The sequence below is a fragment of the Myotis lucifugus genome, unplaced genomic scaffold (genome assembly GCF_000147115.1).
Source record: "Myotis lucifugus unplaced genomic scaffold, Myoluc2.0 scaffold_19, whole genome shotgun sequence".
In the NCBI taxonomy this organism is placed as follows: domain Eukaryota; kingdom Metazoa; phylum Chordata; class Mammalia; order Chiroptera; family Vespertilionidae; genus Myotis; species Myotis lucifugus.
This window is the reverse complement of record NW_005871067.1, coordinates 1,893,412-1,907,815: the sequence shown is the minus strand read 5'-3', so window position 1 is coordinate 1,907,815 and position 14,404 is coordinate 1,893,412. Positions and strand designations below refer to the sequence as shown.

General features: G+C 37.7%; 1 protein-coding gene and 1 pseudogene across 1 annotated transcript in view; one reads left to right on the top strand and one right to left on the bottom strand.

Annotated features, from left to right (window-relative positions):
• The window catches only part of B3GLCT (beta 3-glucosyltransferase), a 93,410-nt gene that overhangs the window by 59,488 nt on the left and 19,518 nt on the right, over window positions 1-14,404 (bottom strand). The window contains exons 3-4 of the mRNA XM_023751298.1: window positions 13,072-13,148; window positions 12,471-12,582 (exon numbers count right to left, since the gene is read on the bottom strand). Of these exons, the coding sequence (XP_023607066.1) occupies window positions 12,471-12,582; window positions 13,072-13,148 (189 nt within the window). The remainder of the gene's footprint in view (window positions 1-12,470; window positions 12,583-13,071; window positions 13,149-14,404) is intronic.
• On the top strand, window positions 6,690-8,050 carry LOC111825258 (annotated as a pseudogene).

Here is a 14,404-nt window from a genome sequence, read left to right as displayed (position 1 = left end):
TAGAATATATAAACAAGAGTCAAATGGAAATTCCCAAACCGAATAATACAGTAACTGAAGTTAGGAATTCAAGAGGATATTAGACACAAGAGAAGGGAGGATTAGTGACATCTAAGGCAAGTCAGTAAAAAATATCCAGATTGATATACAAAAAAAAAAAAAAGAAATCAAAAGCAGGAAAGTACAAATAAGAGTAATATGGGACACCGTGAAAAGATCTAAAATAAATGAAAAATAAAATAGAAGAAGAAAAAGAATGAAACAGAATCAATTTTTGTAAAAATACAGTCTTAGAATCTTCTAAAACTGACAAAAGTCATCAAGCCATAGATTCAAGAAGCTCTATAAACTCCAATCCTGACAAATACAAAAAGGCCCATAGGGGTGCATATATCCTTTCTAACTGGTGTTTCTAATTTCTTGGAATATATTCCTAGAAGTGGGATCACTGGGTCAAATGGGAGTTCCATTTTTAGTTTTTTGAGGAAACTCCATACTGTTCTCCACAGAGGCTGCACCAGTCTGCATTCCCACCAGCAGTGCACGAGGGTTCCTTTTTCTCCACATCCTCGCCAGCACTTGTCATTTGTTGATTTGTTGATGATAGCCATTCTGACAGGTGTGAGATGGTACTGCATTGTCATTTTAATTTGCATCTCTTGGATGATTATTGACTGTGAGCATGTTTTCATATGTCTCTTGGCCTTCCTTAGGTCCTTTTTCGAAAAGTATCTATTTAGATTCATTGACCATTTTTTTATTGGGTTGTTTACCTTTCTTTTGTTAAGTTGTATGAGTTCCCTGTAAATGTTGGAGATTAAACCCTTGTCGGTGATAACATTGGCAAATATGTTCTCCCATGCAGTGGGCTTTCTTGATGTTTTGTTGATGGTTTCCTTTGCTGTGCAAAAGCTTTTTATTTTGATATAGTCCCATTTGTTTATTTTCTCTTTAGTTTCCATTGCCCTAGGAGCAGTATCAATGAAGAAACTGCTTCAACATATGTCTGAGATTTTGCTGCCTATGGATTCCTCTAGTATTTTTATGGTTTCCCGTCTTATGTTTAAGTCCTTTATCCATTTTGAGTTTATTTTTGTGAATGGTGTAAGTTGGTGGTCTAGTTTCATTTTTTTGCATGTATCTGTCCAGTTTTCCCAACACCATTTATTGAAGAGACTGTCTTGACTCCATTGTATGTTCATGCCTCCTTGTCGAATATTAATTGAGCATAGTGGTTTGGGTCGATTTCTGCGTTCTCTATTCTATTCCATTGATCTATATGTCTGTTCTTGTGCCAATTCACCATAGCTAAGATTTGGAAACAGTCTAAGAACCCATCAGTAGATGAGTGGATTAAAAAACTGTGGTACATCTACACAATGGAATACTACACTGCGGTAAAAAAGAAGGAGTTCTTACCATTTGCAACAGCATGGATGAAACTGGAGAGCATTATGCTAAGTGAAATATAAAGTCAGAGAAAGATAAATATCACATGATCTCACTCATTTATGTAATATAATGAACAACATAAACTGATGAACAAAAACAGATCCAGAGACAGAGAAGCATCGATCTGACCGTCAAACCTCAGAGGGAAGGTAGGGGAGGGTGGGGGTAAGGGGGGGGGATCAAACAAAGGACTTATATGCAAGCATACAGGCCTAACCAATGGATACAGACAACAGGTGGGTGAGGGCATGGGGGGGGGACGTGGGGATAAGGACACATACCTAATAACTTAATCAATAAAAAAAAAATACAAAAAGGCCCTGGCCAGGTAGCTCAGTTGGTTAGAGCATCCTCCTGATACTCCGAGATTGCAGGCTGGATCATCAACCGATGAATGCATAAATAAGTAGAACAACAAATCAATGTCTCTCTCTCTCTCTCTCTCTCTCTCTCTCTCTCATCAATAAATAAAATAATTAAAATTTAAAAAGACAAAAACAAAGAAAACTACACATAGTTATATGTTGGTTGAAAGGCCATATATAGAAAATCTTAAAAGTAGTTGGGAAGGATATACACATTTCTTTCAAAGGAATAAAAATAAGACATACAGCAGACATTTAAACAGAAAAAAATAGAATCTGAAAGACAGTATAATAATATCTTTACAGTAATAGGAGACTTCGGCCAACCAAAAATGCTGTATCTAGTGAAACTATCTCCAGTGGAAGGGGAAACCACTGGAAGTTTTCAAGCAGGTAAATGATTATCAACTGAATTATAGAGAGGCGAGTATTAGCATGGCAAGAGCAGAAACAAGGAGATGAGTGAGGAGGCTCTAATAATGGTCAAGGCAAGAGATGATGAAAGCATGGACCAGAGTAGTAGTATTAAATATGGAGAAAGGATGAATGAGAGGTGCATTTTGGAGGTAGAGTCAACTGAACATGCCAACATGGGATTGAGGGAAAAAGAGGAATCAATCATGATGCTAGGTTTTTCATATGAGCAACGGGGTAGATGGTAATGCCATTTCTGAGATGAGAAAGACTAAAGATGGAAGGGGTTTAAAGGGTCATTAAGAGTTCAATTTTGAACATATTAAATTTGAGGTTCCTATTAGACAAATAAGTGGAGGTATTAATTAGGCAGTTTGATATACGAGTAAGGAGCACATGGCTCACTCCCTTGGTTTCTTCACCCTCTGCTCAAATGTGACCTGATCAGTGAGATATTCCCTGGACACCCTACATCAGGGGTCCTCAAACTACGGCCCGCGGGCCACATGCAAATACAAATATTGTATTTGTTCCCGTTTTGTTTTTTTACTTCAAAATAAGATATGTGCAGTGTGCATAGGAATTTGTTCATAGTTTTTTTTTAAACTATAGTCCGGCCCTCCAACGGTCTGAGGGACAGTGAACTGGCCCCCTGTTTAAAAAGTTTGAGGACCCCTGCCCTACATAGAATAAGCCCACCTCTAATCTATCCTTTATCCCTCCTATTCTGCTTTATTTTCTCCATAGCACCATTGGTCATCTTACACATTATTTGCATTTTTGCTTATTGTTTATCTTTCCTGCATCAAGAATAACCCCTGCCGCCCTAACCCGTTTGGCTCAGTGGATAAAGTGTCGGCCTGTGGACTGAAGGGTCCCAGGTTTGATTCCGGTCAAGGGCATGTACCTTGGTTGCAGGCACATCCCGAGTAGGGGGTGTGCAAGAGGCAGCTGATCGATGTTTCTCTCTCATCGATGTTTCTAGCTCTCTATCCCTCTCCCTTCCTCTCTGTAAGAAAATCAATAAAATATATTTTTTTAAAAAGGAATAACCCCTGCCTGTGGGCAGAGCTCTTGTTCATTCTGCTCTCTGCTATGTTCTCAGAACACCTAACATGTACTAGGTGCTCACTAGTTTTTTGTTAAAAGCAAGCCCAGGACAGCTTTAAAAGGCAACCACCCCTATAAAAAGAAACTAAAGCATATAATTTAAACCAAGTAGCCTAAGTTCTAATAATTTTACATATTACGTATTTTCTCTTTCCAACCATCATCACCTCACTCCCTATCCTAATCTAACATAAAAGCAGGAGGGACACAGTACTATATTTTAAGAGCCCCTTTCAGTTGTGGTTGTGTCACAAATACCTTCAGAGTCTTCGTGTTGGTCAATTCAGCAACGGGTCATAAATGAACATAACCTGTATGTTTAGGTTCACAGTTCCACCTGATGTTTTTCTTCTTGATACTTTATAAAGATATTAAGTCATCACTGAGCAACAAGTAATGCATATATGCATATAAGATCTTTGATTAATCTCTTCCTGCCCACCCCCACCTTCCCTCTGAGATTCATCAGTCTGTTCCATGTTTCCATGCCTCCGATTCTATTTTATTCATCAGTTTATTTTGTCCATTAGATTCCTTGTTCATTTATTTTGATTTTTAGATAATTATTGAAAGATATGTATTTACTGCTATTTTATTGCTCATAATTTTTTCTTCCTCTTCACCCTCTCCCTCCCTCCTCCTCCTCTCCTCCTCCTCCTCCTCCTCCTCCTCCTCCTCCTCCTCCTCCTCCTCCTCCTTCTTCTTCTTCTTCTTCTTCTTCTTCTTCTTCTCCTCCTTCCTCCTCCTCTTCCTCCTCTTCCTCTTCCTAAAGAATACCCTTCAACATTTCATGGTGTTGATAAACTCCTTTATCTTTTTCTTGTCTGTGAAGCCCTTTATATGACCTTCAATTCTAAATGACAGCTTTGCTGGGTAGAGTAATCTTGGTTGTATGTCCTTGCTTTTTATCACTTTGAGTATTTCTTGCCACTCCCTTCTGGCCTGCAAAGTTTCTGTTGAGAAATCAGCTGACAGTCATATTGGTGCTCCCTTGTAGGTAACTAACTGCTTTTCTCTTGCTGCTTTTAAGGTTCTCTCTTTGTCTTTAACCCTTGGCATTTTAATTATGATGTGTCTTGGTGTGGACCTCTTTGGATTCCTCTTGTTTGGGACTCTCTGAACTTCTTGGACTTATACATCTATTTCTTCCACTAGATAGGGGAAGTTTTCTGTCATTAGTTCTTCAAATAGGTTTTCAATATCTTGTTCTCTCTCTTCTCCTTCTGGCACCTCCATAATGCAAATGTTGTTATCCCAGAGGCTGAAGTTGTCCCAGAGGCTCCCTACACTATCTTCAAAATTTTGAAATCTTTTTTCTTTTTGCTCTTCTGATTGGGTGTTTTTTGCTTCCACATTTTCCAAATAGTTGATTTGATTCTTGGAATCTTCTACTCTACTGTTGAATCCCTGTAAATTATTCTTTACTTCAGTTAGTGTATGCTTAATTTCTGACTGGTCCTTTTTCATGTCTTTGAAATTCTCACTAAGATCCTTGAAAGTCTCCTTAAGTCCCTTGAAATGCATTAAGTCCCTTGAAGCTCCTTGAGTAACCTTATAACCATGGTATTGAACTCTGTATCCAGTAGTTTGCTTTCTTCCATTTCTTTCATTTGTAATATGTTTCTTAGTCTCCACATTTTGGCTACTTCCCTGTATTTGTTTCTCTGTATTAGATAGAGCTGTTATGTCTCCTGGAATTGGTAGAGTGGCCTTGTGTATTACGTGTCCTGTAAGGTCCAGTGGCTCAGTCCCCCTAGTCACCTATGCTGGGCACTCTAGGTGTACCTCTGTATGGGCTGTGTGCACAGTCTTGTTGTAGTTGAGCCTTGATTGCTGTTGGCATCACTGGGAGGAATTGACCTCTAGACCAACTGGCTGTGAGGACCAGCTGTGTCTACAAAGGAAGAGCTGCTATGCAGGAGACACCCCTATCAAGCAGGACTTGCTTCAGTGGGGCGTTGGTGTTCACTGAGTCTGCCTCTTGAATGGTCTGAAGCTGTCCACTGGGCACACTGGTTCTGGGGCCTCCTGGGAGGTACAAAGTCAGTCACTGCCTGGGGCCATCTGGCAGGAGATACAGAGAGATCTGAAGATGGCTGCTAGGTGCCCAGACAAGGCCTAGCTGTGAAGGAAGGCAGGCTGGTGCTAGTCCAGATCTTGGGCCTTTTACTGATAGGTTTGGGGCACGCTGACTCCAGCTGCTGCTTGTTTAAAGGATAGGGCATTCATATGGAAAGGCAACTGCAAACAGCGTGGGTGGGGCTGAAGTTTGATGGGATGGGGTCTCAGGGAATCACCAGGGTAGAAGGAATAGTGTGGGCCACGCAAATGAAAACTCAGATATGGCTGCCAGTCAGTAAGCTCTGTGACGGGAGAGGTCCCAGCACAGAAATAATGACCCCAGCGAGCACCCCTGCCTGGGAGAAAGCTGACCCCAAGCTCCTTCCCTGATGTCTGACAGTCCAGTTCCTCCCCGTATGTCCCTGGATTCCCCCAAAGCCCCTGCCCAGTGCCAGAGCTCAGAGGAAGCAAGACTGTGTAAGTTTTGCACAGGCCCTTTAAGAGGAACACCTGGGATTTCAGCAGTCTCCGTGTCACTCAGCCACAATCCCCACTGGTTTTTACAGCCTGAAGTTACAGGAACTTCTCTTCTGGAACCCTGGTCTAGGGGTCTGGTGTGCAGCTGGGACCCCTTGCTCCTCATGGGAGGCCTTGGAAATATCCTTCTCAATTAAAAAAGTTCCACATGTGGGTGCCGGACCAGCTGGTTCCATGCCTCCGGCCCTCCTACCAGTGCTTTCTTCTTTATTTCTTTATCCTTGATGTTTCTATATATCTTTCACTTCCTCTCTGATATCAATAAAAACATATTTAAAAAAAATAATAGTCCTGACCGGTTTGGCTCAGTGGCTAGAGCAGCCGTGGGCAAACTACGGCCCGCGGGCCGGATCCGGCCCGTTTGAAATGAATAAAACTAAAAAAAAAAAAGACTGTACCCTTTTATGTAATGATGTTTACTTTGAATTTATATTAGTTCACACAAACACTCCATCCATGCTTTTGTTCCGGCCCTCCGGTCCAGTTTAAGAACCCATTGTGGCCCTCGAGTCAAAAAGTTTGCCCACCCCTGGGCTAGAGCATCGGCCTGCAGACTAAAAGGTCCCAGGTTCGATTCCAGTCAAGGGCATGTACCTTGGTTGCGGGCACATCCCCAGTAGGGGGTGTGCAGGAGGCAGCTGATTGATGTTTCTCTCTCATCGATGTTTCTCACTCTCTATCCCTCTCTATCTCCCTTCCTCTCTGTAAAAAATCAATAAAATATATATTTTTTAAAATAATAATAATAAAAGGGAAAAGACAGAAGAAAAGGTTAATAACACAGATGAAAATACAAGAAAAAAGTTTAAGCAAATAAAATTAAAGGAAAAATACAAGACAAATCAGCCAAAGAAGAGGAAACAACCAGTGTTGGCTCTGAAATCTGAGGATGAAGATAATGCTATAAGGAAAAAAGGCGATTGAGTTTGGATATAAACAAACTTCCTCGAGATAAATTTGGAAAAGTTGTTCATATAATACAATCAAGAGACCCTTCACTGAGAAATTCCAACCCTGATGAGACAGAGATAGACTATGAAACACTGCAAACAATAACACTGAGATAGCTAGAAAAATATGTTGCTGCATGTCTAAGAAAAAGACCCCTAAAACCTCACGGTAAGGAAATAATGAAGTTTAATGAAAAACTTCATTCACAGAAAAAAATAGGAGTTGGAAAAGCGATTACTGGATGTCAATAATGAGTTAAATTCCAGAAAATGTCAACCAAAATCTGAGAAAACTCCATCATCCAAGACTATTGTTGAAATTTGTTCCCAAATGAGTGAAAGCAGCAGCAGTTCGTCAGAGTCTGAAAGTAGTAGCAGTGATTCCGAATCAGAAATGTTACCTAAATTTACTGAAGTGAAACAGAATGATTCTCCTTCTAAAGAGAAAGTAAAATACAATCTTCTATGGAAGATACAACCTCTTACTCTATTGCCCTTTTTCATCAGACTACACATTCAAGTGGAACACCACCAAATCACCACAAGTTAGCATTTAATAATCAAGAATTACAACATATACAGAGTGTAAAAAGCATTTCACCTTTATAAATCCTGCCTCCCTCAGGTGATTTGAAAAATCACTTGAATGGCCTAACTGTGATGCATCAGTCTGGTGATGACAATGGTTTTTGAGTCTGAATGTCAAGTTTCTGTACAGAAGGATATACAAATCAAAAATGCAGACTCTTAGAAAAGTTAGGCAAACCAGTCAAAATGTCAGGTTTCCTCAGGTGAGCTCTTCAACCAATTTAGAAAAGCAGCAATAGAAAAAGTAAAAGCTTGAACACAGGAACTAATACAGAAACATCTGGAACAGAATACAAAGAAAGCAAAAGTATTTCAAGAAAATCAGAGGCACCCTGGATTCACGCTAGAATATTTTTCAAATAAGATGCAAAACAAGTGCCTTGGAGATGAGAAAAAAGAACATCAGCAGTCATTGGTAGCTCAAGAGAACGGTAAACTTTGGCTTCTCAAAGACTATAATTTAGAGCAAGGGAGAGAGAGCAAGAGTGGATGAGGAGAGAAGCAATGGCTAGTGCCATTAATCTGACTCTTCAACATAAAATTATGACAATGTTTAAAAACAACTTTGATTAAAACTCAGTTTTTGAATTAACCATCAACTTAAAATGAATGAAATAAAAGATTAAGATGCATATGGCAAAATGATTGCTTTCTGACACCAAGACACCAATCACAGTGTTGTATTTTGACTGCTCTAAAGTGATTAAACAATTTTCACATTTCTTAATAAGTATATGTTCATTTTTAAATGACATAATTACAGGAAATTTTATAATATTGGATCACTAAAAATTGAATTAATTCCCAGATGTTATTCATTTTATAAATAATTATCTGTTATGTATTATAGGCCTTGTCTTAGCAATGAAAATCCAAAAGAGATAGTCACTGCTTGTTTAAAAATTAATATGTAAAGTATCAAAAAGATAGTTCCAGAAGGCAGAGGAGGGTGGGTGAGTGGGAAGAGATCAACCGAAAAACTTGTATGCATATATGCATAACCCATGGACACAGACAATAGGCTGGTGAAGGCCTGGGGTGGGAGGAGGGGTGGGCTAGAAGAGTTCAATGGGGGGAAAAAGGGCACATATGTAATACTTTCAAAAATAAAGATTAAAATAAAAAGACACAGATCCTGTTGAGTTTTTAACTTTTAAAACAAATATTTGTCTGCCTTCAAAAATATTTAGAACATCTAAGAAATAATAGTTGGTTTCTTTGAGTGTCAGGTTACGTAAGATTTTCTACTGATTATATATTCAAAATTTATATTGATTAATTCAAAGAAAATATTACCTATGTTTTGAAAGATGTTAAACTTGAGGCAAAATAACTAATAGTAAGTATTAATTATGTATATAAGTCTCTATAGGAACTTATACAGCACTTCTTAACACGTATGTGTGATAGCAATGGATGTTTAAATCTTAATTATAGTAAAGTTCTTTATTTAAATCTGTAAAATATTTTTCTTTCATTATTCTCAGGTTGCTATTCTGTACAAATCATGTGTATCAGCTCCATGTATTTGAAAATTTTGGACTCTAGAAGTGTAATACGATTCAGGCACTATTCTGATACCTCTAAAGTAAAAATTAAAAATGTGTATGTATTATAGAGAGAAAGGAAAAAGAAAAAATGCCAATTTAAACATTCAATAATAGGAATTGCTTGTGGCACATTTATAAGATAAAATTGTAAATAGACATTAAAAATTATAATTACTGTCAACAAACTGTAGTAGAATAATGCAAAAAATTAAAAAGTCAAGACATCTCAGCAAATGCACACTTATATTAAAGGCATACAGTGGGAAAAAGAAAGACTTCATCAAGATATGGAAATTTATAGAAATAACCTGTAAAGGCAATTTAACAAGGATTAATTATTTTAATAAAGATTAAATTTTCCATTTAAAATATTGTACAACAGCATAAATTTGCATTAGTAAGAATGACAGGAAGATATTGAAGGGAAAATGTCAGAATAAAACAAAATAACTGATACTCTACCACATTACATCTTACTATTTTTGTGTAGTTTATTAGTGTCAACAGCCAAGCCAGACTTGCTTTATACTTTTATTTCTAAAATGTCAAATAGTAGGGGGGGGGAAACACTGGTTAAGCTAACTTCAACATTATGTAATTTTTATTACTAAGTGCTAGTTTTAAAAGAAATAAAGCATCCTAGATTTTTTCCCTATGGCAGAGTTCAGAAAAGAGGGGGAACCATCTCACTTTTACTCTGTTCTTGCTTCTCATGAACTTGCTTTGAACTTTTGAATTTATTCCAATTTTCATTAAAAAGCACTGTGAGTCACCATCTTCTGAAGAGAATTAGAGCTATGGATAATGGAAAAATAATCTCCAGGTGAAATGAACACTTGGAGGAGATTAAAACTCCTACATCCTGAAAAAGATTTGGGAGTTTTTCCCAAGTCAAAAGGAAACATAAACGCCTAACAAATGTTTTACATAAACCATGGCAAAAGGTACATAGATGCTGGTTAGCATCATCTCAGACATGGTCATAATTCTTCTCTCCTTTGAAGGAATTATTTTTTTAACCTAACAACTGTGTCATTCAATTATACTGTATCTTCCCAGAAAGCAATGCATGAAGAAAAACTACAATGGATCCTTCAAGCATTTAAACAACATCGAAACTGGTGGTTTTATGACAGTAACAACATTCTAGTGCTTGAGAAATCTAATGTTCACTGTCCCCCAACTTTTAGGGTCTATTATCAACAAACCAAACAGGCAGCCAAAAGCCACCTTTCCCTCCCGGTGTCCTCATTAAACCTGACCCATTCTGAGTGGGCATCAGAACATGGGTGGGCCAGGCATCCAGTAGTATCAGAAATGGCCCATTCTGTTTATTCCAAGCTTAAAGAATTCTATAAGGTGATCAGGGAGTAACCTAGGCTTCTCCAGAACAGAGCAGCCTAATTTATTCCCGAGATGCCTCTGAGTCAGCCCTCTACACCTGAAGGGGCACTGACCAGAGCCCAGGAGGAAAGCTGACCTCACAGGATTACTCAGTTGTTCACAAGTGTTTATTGACCACCTATTAAGTATTCAATACTCCTCTAGTGCTAGGGATTAGAGATAAACAAGAGCCAACAAGACGGGAAACCATAAAAATATTAGAGGAATCCACAGGCAGCAAAATCTCAGACATATGCCGAAGCAATATCTTCACTGATACAGCTCCGAGGGCAATGGAAACTAAACAGAAAATAAACAAATGGGACTACATCAAAATAAAAAGCTTCTGCACAGCAAAAGAAATCATCAACAAAACAACAAGAAAGCCCACTGCATGGGAGAACATATTTGCCAATGTTATCACCGATAAGGGTTTACTAGTAATCTCCAACATTTACAGGGAACTCATACAACTTAACAAAAGGAAGATGAACAACCAAATCAAAAAATGGTCAATGGATCTAAATAGATACTTTTCGAAAGAGGACATAAGGAAGGCCAAGAGACATACGAAAACATGCTCAAAGACAATAATCATCCAAGAGATGCAAATTAAAATGACAATGCAGTACCATCTCACATCTGTCAGAATGGCTATCATCAACAAATCAACAAATGACAAATGCTGGCGAGGATGTGGAGAAAAAGAAACCCTCATGCACTGCTGGTGGGAATGCAAACTGGTGCAACCACTGTGGAGAACAGTATGGAGTTTCCTCAAAAACTAAAAATGGAACTCCCATTTGACCCAGTGATCCCACTTCTAGGAATATATTCCAAGAAACTAGAAACACCAATCAGAAAGGATATATGCACCCCTATGTTCATAGCAGCACAATTTATCATAGCTAAAATTTGGAAACAGCTTAAGTGCCCATCAGCAGATGAGTGGATTAGAAAACTGTGGTACATCTACACAATGGAATACTATGCTGCGGTAAAAAGAAGAAATTCTTACCATTTGCAACAGCATGGATGGAACTGGAGAGCATTATGCTAAGCGAAATAAGCCAGTCAGAGAAGGATAAATATCACATGATCTCACTCATTTGTGGAATATAATGAACAACATAAACTGATGAACAAAAACAGATCCAGAAGCATTGATCAAACTGTCAAACCTCAGAGGGAAGGTAGGGGAGGGTAGGGGTAAGGGGGAGAGATCAACCAAAGGACTTATATGCATGCATATAGGCCTAACCAATGGACACAGACAACAGGGGGGTGAGGGCATGAGTGGGGGGGTTAGGGGGATACTGAGGGGATAAGGACACATATGTAATACCTTAATCAATAAAGAAAAAAGAGCCAATGGCTATATCGTATTTGCACAAAATAAAATATGAAAGTAGCAGTGAACCTAACATAAGATGCATCCCTTCTCACCTCCAGACCTTCTTACATATAACTGCTTAGAACACTTTCTCTCCTGTTAATTCCTACTCATCCTACGTGACTCAGATTAAATGTCAATTCCACTTGTGACCCTTCCAGATTACATATGATGCCCAGCTATGTGCTTCTAATGGCGCCTCACATTTCCCTTATTAAAAAACGTCTCATTTTTCATTGTAATTGCTTCCTTAATGGTCTGTTGTTTTCCTATTATCCTGTACCATCCATGTGGTCTGGACCCTTGTCTGTGTGCCCTGCTATTACAGTGGTACTCAAAATATATTTCTTATCTGAAATACTATGTGGTCACTGTTCATAAAGAGAAGCATAACTTAATTCTGGGTTATAGTTTTTGAACTTTCTGAAACTGTGAGCACATATAAGTAGATTTTTCTTTTCATTTAAGAACAGCTCATGGTAAGTTTCATCCCTCTGAAAGCTACAAAACTTAAAGAGAATTATTTAACATTGCTTCCAGATTTTCAACTATTATTACATTCTCTTTCATTTTAAATTACTTTATTAGTTTTAAAAACCTCATAGTCAAAATCTTCTTGTAAGCATTTCACCCAAAAGCTAAACACTGGTATTGAAACTGTATTCACCTTTGAGGTATCATATCTTCTGAGTATTTCTAAGAGTTCTGGAACTCGTATTCTTGTCTCTTCTTCACAGAAGAAAATCCATGATGAATTTCTGCTATAAGTTGCAGAAAAGCTGACAAAAGGAAATAGGCTCTAGTAATCACTTCTATAAAGCAAGTTTATAATAAGATTTAAAACTGATAGGCAGGAAATGATGAAGGACATATAAAATGGCAAGAAATCTAAAGTTTTTCTTATACTTTTTTTCAACATATAGTTTCAGCATATAGGAAAGCCAAATAATAATGGTTTATACAACAGCTAGAGATCTTAAAGTGAAATCTCTCCATAACAACACCAGTTCAGAAGACAGATAATTGTCAAACATAAATATCAAATATAGAGACATTTTATCTTTTAAAAAAGAAACATTTAAAAATAAAAGTCATTCATGGTTAAGAAGAAATTGGGTTAACGTAATAGTCATAAAAAACTGAGTTCAAATTTACTTCACTTACTGGCTCTGAGAAAAAATAAACACACCCTCTTATAAGAAAACTAGGGAGCTTACGAGTTTCCAGGTAGAAATGTCAGGAATTGACACATTTCCAGTTAAACGTACTGCGGTAACAGTGGAAGGATGGTCCATGCACCTTCCTGCTTAGACAGCTCGTGAAGCAGAAGGACTCTGGGGAGCTCCTAGAGAAATATAGTGCATAACATTCCCTATCAGTCATACAGTCATACAAGTTCATTATTTAAGAAGAAAATGGTTGTAATATAAATCTTTGGAGTTAAATATCAAATAAGCTTCATTTCTTTACATAATGTAGCATTTATTTTAACTTCCATATACACATATGAAATGCAAAAACAGTAATCAAAGGTTAAATCAGACTAACAACACGGCATGTTAGAGAGAAAAAGTAAACCTAAAGGCTGAATTAACAGTTGCCCAAGATAATCAGGGCTTTCCTATTGTTGAGTCTAAATTATTCAGTAATTTTCACTGCCTTTTAAAAAAATGCTATAAGTTTTATACACTCACACACATATATTCATGAGAGATTATTTAAATATAAATATCATGTATGAAGAAAACTAATAAAGTTAATATTTGAATAAAATTTTCAAATAATTATGGGAGCATGCTAATATGAGCAAACTAGAAAGGAAACAGTAAATACTAAATAAAGTTTTATAAGAAAAATAAGTAGCAAATGAGCTATTATATAGCAATTGAAATTATAATAGTGAAGACTTTATAACAATGGAAGCAACTTTATGTTGAATGGAAAAACACATGATTCCAGCAACATAAAACAAATTCACATATGAAGAGAGACTAGAAAGGAACCAGAAAAACGAAAATATTCACATCAAGATGACAGAAGGCGTTACATGCATGCTTTAAAAACCCTTTAATGTAGTTAAAACATAGTTTAGTTTTAAAAATGTCTTTATGAAAAAGGAGTGAACCTCAAAATTTTTCTCCCCAATGAGTACTATCCTTCTTAGCTATAGGAAATACAGAATGGGACAAAAATAGGTTTACAGTTGTGAGTATGCGAAACACAGAGTTTATTCTTGTACTATTATTTATTAACTAGAGGCCCAGTGCACGGATTCGTGCACTGGTGGGGTCCCTCAGCCTGGACTGTGCCCTCTCACTCCCCCTTTTCCCCTTCCCTCTGAGGTTCATCAGTCTATTCCATGTTTCCATGCCTGTGCACTGAGCATCTGCCCCCTGGTGGTCAGTGCACGTCATAGCTACTGGTTGAAAGGTCAAACCGTCGCTTAGGCTTTCATATATATAAATGTATATGTATTATTTTCCATATGAACAACTGTAAACCTACTTTTGCCCCACCCTGTATGTAAGTGATGTCATTAGATATTAAACCTGGACAGGTAATGTCAGCAGAAAGGCTGTGAGGGCACTTTCCTGGCAGAGA